The sequence below is a fragment of the Lates calcarifer genome, linkage group LG5 (assembly GCF_001640805.2).
Source record: "Lates calcarifer isolate ASB-BC8 linkage group LG5, TLL_Latcal_v3, whole genome shotgun sequence".
NCBI lineage: Eukaryota > Metazoa > Chordata > Actinopteri > Centropomidae > Lates > Lates calcarifer.
This window is the reverse complement of record NC_066837.1, coordinates 3103995-3116432: the sequence shown is the minus strand read 5'-3', so window position 1 is coordinate 3116432 and position 12438 is coordinate 3103995. Positions and strand designations below refer to the sequence as shown.

The 12438-nt window shown below is 41.5% G+C and overlaps 1 protein-coding gene across 1 annotated transcript; it reads right to left on the bottom strand.

Annotated features, from left to right (window-relative positions):
* Positions 1-461: 461 nt before the first annotated feature.
* On the bottom strand, positions 462-10394 carry trmt1 (tRNA methyltransferase 1). The gene is made up of 16 exons (XM_018672560.2): positions 10187-10394; positions 8975-9376; positions 7904-8093; positions 6960-7147; positions 6232-6347; positions 5706-5818; positions 4615-4763; positions 4153-4236; positions 3837-3906; positions 3447-3581; positions 3177-3262; positions 2767-2875; positions 2493-2569; positions 2126-2245; positions 1882-1996; positions 462-804 (listed from the first exon to the last, which is right to left on the bottom strand). Exons 2-16 carry the CDS (start codon positions 9361-9363, stop codon positions 730-732), a joined length of 2016 nt encoding a protein of 671 aa, XP_018528076.1. The 5' UTR covers positions 9364-9376; positions 10187-10394; the 3' UTR covers positions 462-729.
* Between the last annotated feature and the right edge of the window lie 2044 nt (positions 10395-12438).

Here is a 12438-nt window from a genome sequence, read left to right as displayed (position 1 = left end):
AATAATTTGCATAATCACAAACAGACTGAGGCAGGTTTCTTGCTTATAATTGGATGTTGAACAGATGTTGCGCCATCGCTTGATTCAGAACAAAGTTGGAATTTGTGCAGTGAGGACAGGAACATTTTTATGTTAATTAAAAGTCTCCAAGATGAGATTTGGAAATTAAATTTTGCTGCTACCATTAAAGGTTTAATGCCTGCTGGTGTACTGTACTCACAGCTTTCGTTTGAACAGATGTAAACACTGATGTAGTTTTTAGTGTTTTTTAGCAAAATGTTGTTTTTGAATAGTTAAAAAGCGATAAATTAAGTTGGTTAATTTACAGCTTCTAAATTATTCATTAAACTCGTCAATAAAACTGAAGCAGATTTTATGAAAATCAAATATTCAAGGCAAGAAAATTGAATTTTCCTAGACGTCTGACCTGCTATAAATTTACACAGACAACAAAGAAAACGTTTAAAGTTACAGTGAGGGACTTTATTGGTACGAAATGCGCTGACAATAGTCAAATAAAAAAAAACAAAGAACGTAACGCATAAACCTCTGGCATAAAACTGAATAATGGATATGTTCTGTATATTAACAGTTTTTAGGTTGTTTTCCTCACCTTTATACAATCTGATTGTAGTGCATTATTCTCACTTTGTCCAGGCTGCACTAGGCCATTCAAACTCCAGAAATAAGATTTTAAAAAAAAACACAACTGAATCGGGAGAATACTGTTCATTCCATTTTCTCTTCCTTTGTCTGCTCCAGGTCGTGGGAGTAGCGGCATGTGTCTCCATGTGTGCATAATCCCTGAAAACAGACAATAATAAAATAAATAATAATAGGCCAGTGGATTCTGATGTTGTATTACAATGTCTAAAACAGCCAAAGGAGCATTTTGGCTGTGGCTGGTGAAAGTGTTCCGTTTATCTGGCAGAAAACCAACAGTGAGTGGCGGCCTGCCAAAGCAGCTGATGGAGAAGACTAATTCACCACCATGTGCCTGGTGTTTCATTTCCCACCCAGGACATGAGGACTTTGTAATGTGTAATTGGTGTTTAAGTAATTGTCTTCCTTTAATTCTGAGGGACTTGAAATGATCCTCACCTGCAGAAACTCAATCAGAAGCTAGAATAGAAACCATGTTATTATTCATCTGCTAGGCTGTGGTGCTTTTACTTTGCTGCACTTCAATATAAAATGTCACAGTTCCCTTGAATTAGATGTAAGATGTTACTGCTCCTGCTGGAAGCTGCATTAATCTTTTTCCTTTTTGGCTACTTGAGAGCAGAGCTCCACAACAAGGTACACACCGAACTCTTGATTGACATTTGTGTTGATTTGATACAAAGCCAATTCATGAAAGCAGCTCTCAACACTGCACCAGGTAGGTGTTTTTTTTCTTCCTAGGGTGGCAGTGAGGATCTCTGAATAATTAATAAATTATTAATAAACTTTGATGTCATAGGGTTTGTGTTTAGATAACTGTGTCTTCAGGCATCAGGTACCAGTTTTAACTTGCAGCACGGAAGTGGATCATTTCAGGTATAAAGCCACAGACAGATTATTCATGTGTCTTCCACTGCTGTTCTAGGAAAAGAATTGAGCCACGTGGGTGTTTTCAGGGGAAAACAGCTTTTCTAAGAATCACGAGAAAAAAAGCTAGGTTGTTTTTTCCAAGAAAATAGCCTTTTGCTACAGACAAAGAAATGTGTTTCACATTTCAGCACCTACAGAATCTCTATCAGGAGAAAACCAAAGAACAAAAGACAATTGTTCTCCGATATCTTTCCAGTAAACCAACTGAGGCTGATTTTACCTTTTTTGAGAAGAATGCATAATTCTGGAGGAAATCAATCAAGTTTTCTTGTCTGTGGGTGAACTGACCTGTTTGAACCTCTTACAGGGGAAGGTTTTTAGCTGAGAGGGATCTGTGGTCTGGTTCTTCCTCTTGTTCTGGAACTTCTTTCTTTTGTCCTGCAGGTCAGTAGAGATGCCACCGCTGGGGGAGAGGCAGAGGAGAGAACACTGATTGATTTTGAATTCACAGCTTCATTCTCTAAAACAACAATGACTGATAGTTTTAGCAAGTATTCCAGGGGGTGTGTGTGTGTCCTGTTGTGTTAGTTACCTGGATTTGGCACGAGCTTTGGGTCCCCAGAATGCCTGAGGATTCTCCTGGAACCGGTTTAGGTGGCGTTTACGGGAGTGAGGGTTGGCGTCCTCCCTCACAGTGAAACAGGCCTCGAGGCTACAGACACACAATCCAGCACAATGTTAGGTAAGTACATTACACACATTGTGTACTACAAATATAAATAAACCATGGTTTATTCAAATGTACTTTGACTGGCTGTATCAGTATTACAGGTTTGTTTCAACACTACTTTTATAAAACAATCATATCAAGCATCTCATTAAGAGTCACATTACATTGATATTGTAGACCAACTGAATAGTCACTGATTAACAAGCTCAAGTCTCAGATGTGGTCTCACCTGGGCTCAGTGGAGAGGATCTTGAAGGCAGGGCTAGTCTTAGACAGCTTCTCCCTCTTCACAGGATTAGCCTTCTCCTGTGGCAAGCAGCCAGTCAAACACGTGTGTAAGTAAAGATTGTGTATTGTGTGATTCAGGAAAGCAGTGCGTCTTTACTCTTGAAAACAGTGGGAGCTTGTGAATTCTGGGAAGTCGAGGAAACCTTCACCAGGAAGTTCAGAATTATTAAAAACAGTAGCTGGAGTTCTTGTATTTGCAAATCGGTAACATTTACCCAGCATCGCATGATGTCCCAGATGGTGGCAGGTGGAGCGTCTGTCTTGATGGCAGTCTGACAGGCGTGAGAGAGGGAAACCTTGTGACCAGCATGAAGAAGAGCAGAGCTGCAGAGGTAGAATCAGCTGATTCAGTGTGCAGTATGGTGCATGCTGACAGGTGCAGGTACAGCAACAGATTGATTACAAATATTTCTTAAAAATAAGGGTTAAACTGGAAAATCACATTTTTTGTCATGTTAACAGGAAAGTCTGTAATTTAACTAATGACTTGGCCATTTTTCCATGAGATTTTACAAACACACACAAACCATTTAGCAGACTGTGTCCATGTGTATCACAGCTTGTTCTGCAATGTTAAAACGTCTAAATATGCAATATAAAACTTATTTTTGTGCCATGTGTTTACCAAAACTGGAGCAGGGATGGAGTATTGCAGTGTATTGCGCTGCTTAGATTTTCCACAGTGTAATAAAGAGGCACATCTTCCAACTCCTGAAACAAACAGCACATCAGCAACTGAAGTCATCAGTCAGGAAGGTAATTATCAGACTTTTTTTAAGAGTCAGTATGTTTATCATGTAATGCAAACTCACCTGTCACCACATCTACTTGACATTACCAAAAGATGACAACAAGTCCCTTAACAAGAGTGTATATGTACAAGGTAAACAAATACCTCAGTCACCATGCTGAGTATGCCGTTGATGCGCTTGGATGTTCCAAATCGGGATGGGTTTCCCGACACAGCAGATAAAACCTTCTGGACAAACTCCAAGTCGTGGATGGGCTCCGCCCAGATAGGACCCCCCATCTACAGAGAGGACAGATGCAGGCTTCAGCTAGTATATCATTTGCATGTGTGTTTGCACAGTAATAACTACAAACAAGCACAGAGGCTTTAACATAGTTCACATATGGAAGTTAAAAAGGTATCCTATGATAATATTCTCTGAGCAAAAACAATAATGAGTTTACTGACCGCCTAAGGAAAAAGAAACATTTATATTTACAGATACCTACATGTGAATTGAATGTCAATGACTGTGTGTGTGTGAGTGTGAGTGACCTGATGTTTGTGTCCACAGTGGTCACACTCTGTTCCAACAGGGGGTCCAGTGGCAGCACTATACTTCATACTGAAATCAGGTAAGATTCAACTTCACCACACACACAGTCAAGCAGAAGCACATACATCATTACTTAAAGAGAAAAACCCCTGCTTTCTTTCTGCCACCAAATGTATTTGATATGATATTTTCCTATAGTGTTTCAGTGCTAAAATCTCAAATCATGAGTGAGTGTTCTTATTTCAAGTAGAGTCTGCTGCAGAAGAGTTTGCTGATCAGATTTAAGACCTGGTTGTACAGTGTGTACTGACTTACTGTCCTCCATCGCTTTTTCTCCTGCCCATTCTCTGTAAGTAGAAAGACCCACAGCCGACACAGTTGTAGACCAGAGCCTGTTTACTGCAATAAAAGATCATGGAAAAGGTAAGATTTAAACATTTTTTTGATTGTGACCATTTGTGTGTGTGTATTTATTTGTGACAGCGAATCTTGTTTGTGTGCTGTAGTTAGGCTTAATATTCTCATTTCGACTCTTCTTAAAATTCACCCACATAATCAACATTCAATTTTTATACGTTCCCATATTTCTATTATTTTTCATTTCTTGTTTTCCTTTATCTCACCAAGTCCTGCCGCTGCCATTAGTTTTATTATTTGTTGCTGCAGTGACCCAGTTTCAGGATCATTCATCTTTCATCATATATCAGCCTTTGTTAGAAGACAGTATATGCGTGCGTGTGTGTGTGTGTGTGTGTGTGTGTGTGTGAGAGAAAGTACCTGGCTGAGTTTTTGACTTTGGCCTGTCCTGTGAAGACACGCACAAAGACTCGGATGTAAAAGTCCACACTGACAGACAGCAGGGGCTGGATGTATCGCTGGTACACCCCCGCCCTCTGGTCCAAACTGTGGAGGATGATACGCAGAGCCTGCAGGGAAAGTAAGACAAACACACATTCTTTTTTTATGTGAAACTCTGTGGAACATCTCAGAACGTCTCAACAACATCTTTGTTCCCAACATGTTGAAGGAAAGGTTTAATTGACTGCTACTGCCTTCATCAATGAATCAACTGAAGCTTGACTGATATTATATTAATGATTTAACAAAAAGCATGTTCAGTATTTGTGTCAAGCTGAAAAATATCATATTTCTGCGAGATTTGTGAGCGAGTGTTTGAAATACATTGTTTATAAAACACCTGTTTATCCCCCAATTATTACCAACATCTTCAGTATCCACTAACATTAACAACATTTTCCTCAGTACTGATTCAGTATAATTAATAACCATTTACTCCAGTTTTTTAGAGGGAACTGTGCAGGGATTTCCTCAGTGCAAAGCTAGCTAAATTAACAGACAGTAATACATCAAGAGGCTTTACCTTCCATCAATTTATACCCACAAACAAATCATTTAAAGCCACTTTGTGTAGAATTCATATCTGATTAGAGCATTTTTATTCAATGGAGAGAACTTTCCTTTGTGGAAAAATATTTTTGTTACTACCACTGGGGGTACCTTTCCTACTGGTGCTGCTTCTAATTAAAAGTGTTTACCTGGCAAAACCACAGGGTGGCTTTTACTGTGAAGCAGTACCAGGAAACACAATGTACACACACACACACACACACTAATACCCAGCTCCCCCAGCTTGTAGCCTCAGGCCAGAAACCATGACAACATTGTTTGTGTCAGACTTAAACACATACTGTACACACATACACATACACACACACAGGCATGCACACAGTCATGCACAAAGAATTAAGACATTATCAGTGCACACATGGAGACATGTCTGTGCATGTACCATATGTGAATTTTTGCATTTGTGTGTGTGTGTGTGTGTGTTGACTCTGTGCCCTCACCATCTCATGACAGTATTTGGCTTTGATGGAGACTGAGCCGTATTTGCTGTAGCAGGTCTCTCCGCTGTTTCCTGCCATCACTGCCATGTCTGTACATGTTACACACAACAGACCTAAGACAGAGAGAAAGAGGGAGTCAGCAAAGACGACAAAAAAAAAATCCTTCCACACCATGTTTGTTTGAATCCTCTAGCTACACAACATGGGAGAAGTTTTTCAAATTAGGATATTTCACTTTGCATTAAGTCAGACTAAACTTCATTCTCTGTTTTGTTCCATATAAAGCAAACTCATTTCAAGACTCACAAACAAGATCTAACCTACTTCTGATCCAACTGTGAAGCTGATTTTCATGGTACTGAAATGTAATGAAAACTAAAATGCAACTGAATGCATTTCCTTAAAGCTGTAAGAAAGCAAAGCTGGCATTGGGAGATACATGCTTTTCACAGGACAGCTGTGAAATACAGATGTATAGGGGTAGTATAGAAAGCCAGGGAGACGATCTACAGACTGAACTACTCGCCTCCTTCACTGACAGCCTGTACAGCGGCATCCAGGAATTGGGCAGGGCTACCGTAGGGATCCAGATCGATGACGTCATACCGCTCCTTCTTCCCCCGCATCTCATACATCAGCATGCTAGAAAAACATTTCAAGGATTAAAACAAAAGGGAGAGGAAATCAGAAAACAGACAAATTCACATCTAAGAAAGAACTGTTAGATACCAAGATAGAAAAGCAATTAAAAACTAGTAGTAGAGAGAAAAGAGAGGAAACAACTGAAAAGAGGCACGAAGAGCAAGCCAAGGATAAAAGACATGACTGAGAGACAAGAGACAAAAGAGTTCATAAAGGAACTCAAGTCAGTTTTATTTACAGAGCGCCCAATCTTAACTCAGGGCACTTTAGAGCAGGTCTAGACCTTTACAATATTATTTACAGTGACTCAACATTCACCCATCAGTAAACATGTAGCAACAGTAGCAAGGAAAATTTCCCTTATCACAGGAAGAGACCTTGAGCTGAACTAGACTTTGGGTGAGCAAGAACGGAAGAGATCAGAGCTGGAGCAGAGGAATGAGTAGAACGAGAAGTCGAAGGTGAAGAGTGGAGATGAATGACGATGAGAGGAGCATTCCATATATACAAGAGGAGGAGAAGCAAACATGCAGCAAATCAGTGAAGCAGATAAATAACAGACGCAGACCAGCAGCAAACAGGCTTTTCCCTGAATGCTCTGAGTTATCATACCTGGCATCCCTGCAGCTGGCCTGGAGCAGGTGGCTAACTCCATTGTACTGGGTGTTCCTGGCGATCAGGGCCGCAGCCTTGGTGGAGAAGTCGTTGGCGGTGACGCTGTGCAGGCCGGGGACTTCCAGAGCAAAACGTACCGAGCGCAAACCTGACGCAGCCAAACCCTCCAGGACACGAAGACCACGCTGAAATGAAGAGTCGGGTAAACAAACTTAAAGCAGCACAAACTGATTTTTTGGCCACTAGGGGGCCGTTTCTTAAACTGTTTTTTTTGTTTTGGTGTCTACTAATTCCTGAGAAAATGTCTGGCTCTGGCGCTAAATGTTCTATGTTCACCTGCTGTTTGGTGCTGCCTGCTTCATCTTGAATAGATGCTAGTTAGAGTTTCTCAAATGTGAGTGCTGTATCCAGAAAAAATGGGTTAACCATCAATGATATCTAAGGAGGATAAACTTTGGTCTTAGGTGTGTTTACTGACCCCTAATGACATTATTTCAATGTAGCATCCTTTCATAAAATGATCCAATTACTTCTTCCACCACATGGGACCACCAGAGTGTGAAATTATCTTGAAGCTCTTATCCAAACTGCTTTCCATCCAACAGCGTCAGTGTGTGTATTTTTAGCATGGGAAGCCCCAGTGGAAATCAAACCACTAATCCTGATACTGCACCAAACTACAAGAACCATAATCAGGGGCCTACAGCAGGTGGCACAGCATTAGAAAACTGTCAGGGTCTGTGATCTGCAGGATCTTTTCTTCCCAAGGTCTTCAACCCTTTGACTCCTTACTAGTGGCCTGTTATGTCAACAAGTACAGATACCAGTATGTTCTGGTCTAATTTATATTATCATTCATTCAGGGGGAGTTCTTGGCTTAGATAGCCATAGCAATAAAATCTGCTCTATGATAATTACCATGTAAAATCAATCCCACATACCTCACATTTCTCCCCCACTGTTGCAGTTACAGCTGGCTCCTCGGCTCCATTTTTCTCCTCTATCTGCGTGTCAGCGTCGTTTGTCTCCTCCGACAGGGAGACCACCACCCTCTCTTGCTCTCCAGGCACCACCACCTTCACCCCACGCTGAGCCAGCAGATCTCTGGCAAACTCTGTGATCACAGCACATCTGGAGAGGGAGAGGAAAAGGACTGCTTGTATATAAACAGTGCCTGAAAGTATCATAAAAACCAGAGCTTACTACATATTCATGACATTTGTTTTGCTCCAAACACATCTGGTGATTCTTTTCTGTCAGTGGATTAAATTGAAATCTTGTTCTAAATTTACAAATACTGTGTTGCAGGGTCTTTTAAAATGGACTCCACCCTTTTTTGAGGCATGACTGTTACACCATGACTGAGTGATGGAGTGACTGTGTGAAACACAACAGTGATCATGCAATTCAAATCAGGTGAGGCTGGGTCCGCAAAGTAAAATATGGCTGCAGAGTCAAAAACATGACATGTGACACTAAGTGAACGTGTCTTGTCATGCTGACAGCAAAGATTTCCCCTACCAATGAGATTATGTTTTCAGTCCTGTGTGCTGTTTCCTTATTAGCAGAATATATCAAAATCTACCAAACCAACTCTGATGAAACTTGATGGTAAGGTTTTGCAAGGGGCAAAAAAAGTACTGAACGTTTTTTGGTTAGATTGATGCCACCATGTGGCCACTGAGGCATGAGAGCAAAGAAAATTGGATTGCATTTTGTCTACAGGCATTGCTACAACAACAGCATTTACCATTGTCCCTGTCTTATCGCTGTTCAGCAGTGGTTTTGCTTTAAAATACTACATTTAGGACATTTTAACAGTTTAACATACCCTCAGAAAGCATAATGTAGACTGCCCAATGATTCTTTAATTGTCTCTGTAGTGCATCATGTCAAACTGAAAGATATTTTCTTTGTACTGTTTCACTTTATATTGCATAAATCTGAAGAGACTGTGGTGTAAATAACGAGCCCTCAGAGCAAAAGCCAGAGGAGCCAGTGTTTATACTTACGTCAAATCTCTGTTGAACTCCTGTACTGGGTTGTAAAACACTTCATTTGCACTAGGAAACAAGATGGACGCCTTGCCCTCCTTGACCACCGTCTCCCCTGGTAAAAGACCCACAGGGGGTGTCTTCTCCTTATCAGACGCTGTGTCTGAGGGGGCCGGGCTCACAACATCTGCTGCAGACCCAGCAGACGTAGGTGGAGGGTTGGTAGTGGGAACCTCTGGGTCCTGAAGGGCTTTTAGGGACTCCATTGATTTCAGTCCTCTGCTGATTACAGCAGCAGCAGCACTGTGTAGCCTCCACTGAAGTGTCGGTCTAGCAGAACAGGTGCAAGAATGATGCAGGTGATGGGAGACGATGAGGGGGAACAGGTAAGATGACCGCCCCAGCATAAAGTGATCGTGCCTGGAAAAAGACAAAGACACATGCATGCTTGAAAATGTCTAAAGGAAGAATCTAAATCGCACCAGCAGTGCACAAATATGAAAAAGATCTTGGTTTATTCTGTTTTATAAACTGAAATTTCACTTGGATATTTAAGCGATTTAATGGGATTTAAATGTCTATTCCACTAAGATATGATCAAAAGCTCCACAGCGACCACTAAATGGACCTGGTGGCAAAAGTGTTTTGTCAGCTTTTTTTTTCCAAGTTTAAGAACTGATTCTATGGCACCTTTTTTATTCTTTTGGTTAGTCTTTTAATGTGTAGAGCATCAGAAATTTGTTTACAAGTGTCCATCATCACAACAGAGCCAAAGGTGGTGTCTTATTTAGTCCAACCGAAGCCGAAATAGAAAACCTGCAAATCCTCAAAGATGGAGATTGTTACATGACATTAGACGACTTACTGGTTATCAAAGGTGTTGCTGATTATCGTTCAGTTCATTGACTAATCGATTGACTGACTGACCGTTTCAGGACTCGTCAACCCAGTGATTAAGCAGGACTTCTACAGGCCATTTGAGCTATACTCCCAACTTAACCTCCTTTAGCTCTGTATCATTCAATTTAACAACAGTGAGTTGACACGTTAGTTTGGCAGCTGTTAGATAAAGGCAAATATGTCCCTTACTTTGGATAAACTGACTGAATGAAAGCAAATTTCAGCTTTTAAACAAGACAGACACCTCTCCAGCTGCTGCACACATCATACCAGAAAAGTTATTAGCATGTTTGCTAGTCAGGCTAAACGGGCAGAGTTTAACACTTTTACCTGTGACGCCTCCACGAGGCAGAGGCTGCTTTTCGACTTTGTCAGGTAATTTCTTTAAAGGCGATAAATAAAAAAAAAGTGGCTGATCAGAGTCTGCGTCCTTGTCGCTACAGTGCAGACTCGGCTTCCAGTTCACTCTCACGTTAGCACATGGAAGCTACCATCTTTAGAGCGGCTCTACGGAAGCCTGTGCGGCCAGTAAAGCGAAGCGAGGAGCTGCTGCTGAGTCTGCCCCTATACAGTCTACAGCCCGCCCCCCCGCTCCCCCTCCCCTCCGGCAGGGCCGTGCGATGTCAGGGAAACGGTGTAATGTAAGGACAAGAGGGAGAGGGTCGATCAGTCAGCCGCTGCACGCCCTGGCCTACTTTCCCCCGCAGTGAACATGTGAGGACACTGGAAAACACATCAGTGTGCTTTCATGAATAATCTAATTTAATCTCACCGTGCCTGGAGTCGGTGATGCATTCTCATGAAGAGGCTAGACATAGCGTATGGATTAACCGAAATATCTCAAACCTATGATGCGAGGAGATAAAAAAAAAAAAAAAAAAAAAAAATGCCCCAGAGAAAATAAGGTCAACGCAGGTCAGCATTCATGTGCATTTAGGTCAGGAATGTGATGCTGTTTAAGGAGAATAAATGAGATAGAATGTGTTACTTGTAGTTCTGAGTTTCATTTTATCTTTCCTTTTCTCACACCATGTGTAGTCAGTGCTCTTTTTGATCAGTTCTATTCTTTAATGTGAAAAATTAGCAAACATATTTATTGTTTTATCATGTTATTCTGTTTTTTGGTTTTAGGTTTGCCATCAAAGAGGAGCCACCACAGTAACCAAGACATCACTCACAAAGAAATCCCTGTACACCTATAGATTTGTATTCTTGGTCTCACTCCAGAAGCACTGGCCCCGAGAGCTCATAAAAGTGAGTTTATTCATGTATTATACTGAAGTATATGATTGACTTTAAAATGACTTCCCTTTTATGCAACTTTATACTTCTGTTCCACCACAGGTAAATATTAAAGTTGATACATTTGACAGCGTTAATATTAACTTACAGAATTATCTTTACATACAAAACACATGATCATCTTTGTTTTTTAAAACAAACTGATTAAACTACCTAAAAGTCTGTCCTGGCAGTGAAGCTAAATCAGCTCAGTACAACAGCCTTTCTGCTGATAAATCAGGCTGTACCTCTACTTAACAACAAGAACCAACTAACAGCAAAAACCTACAGATTAGTTCATGAACTGGTTGCAGTAGTTTCAGGCTCGGTGAGTTTAGATTTACCCAGTAAGATCGTTAAAATACTGAGGCTTCAGAATTTATCTTCCAGTTTATTCCTGAAACAGTAAATAGATTTCATGTTCAATAATAACTACATATGAAAACTCCAGCAGGCTAATTGAAAAACAGAAACCTTTTGTGGTGGGGGGTTGTTGAATAGCCTATTTTACAATGTGCTAGACTAATATACATTAAAGTGTTTCACACTGACTGTCATCACATCTGCCACCCCCTTGTTTATTCAGTAGTTTGTACCCAGTTCCTGTAAAATGGGACGTGGATGAGTGTGGATGGAAAAAAATCTGGCTCTATACTGCACACAAGCCTGAACATCTGGATGGGGGCGCTGTGACAATAAATGCCCAGAGAGCGTGGCGCTATACATCTGACACAGGAGAATTATAGAGTTAATAGTATTTGGCATGACAGGGAGAGAGAGCGGGGAGCGCAGTGCCGTGCCTGAATGCAGTCTCATCCTGTTTAGTATTCACTGTGCGCTGCGCCTGGAGGCCCCGGAGGGCTCACCTGCCCGGAGTCTAGACGCGCTTTCACACACACTTTAGACAGCGGGATCGAACCGCCGTCCGCCCCTCACCGGCTTCACGGTCCGCGCGGTGTCGGGCAGGAGGGAGTCGCGGTTCCACCACCCAAGGGAGACGACACCCCGGTGAGCAGCGAGTGAGTGGGTTGAGTGGGTGGACTGGTGGGTGGGGCTCAGACAGTCGGGTCGGCTGGGGACGCTGCCTGTCTACCTGCCTGCAGCGGCGCGTGGGCTCAAACCTGTAATCCGTTACTATTTCAAATGTAATCTCATTACTTCTGGTTGTGTTACGTTTGTCGTTACATTAGGTATCCCCGCCAAAATATAATTTCTGGTGTCGCTCAGAAAAAATAAAGTAATACTCTATAATAGGTTATACATGAGAAAATAAATATTCTAAAACATCAATACACATATAA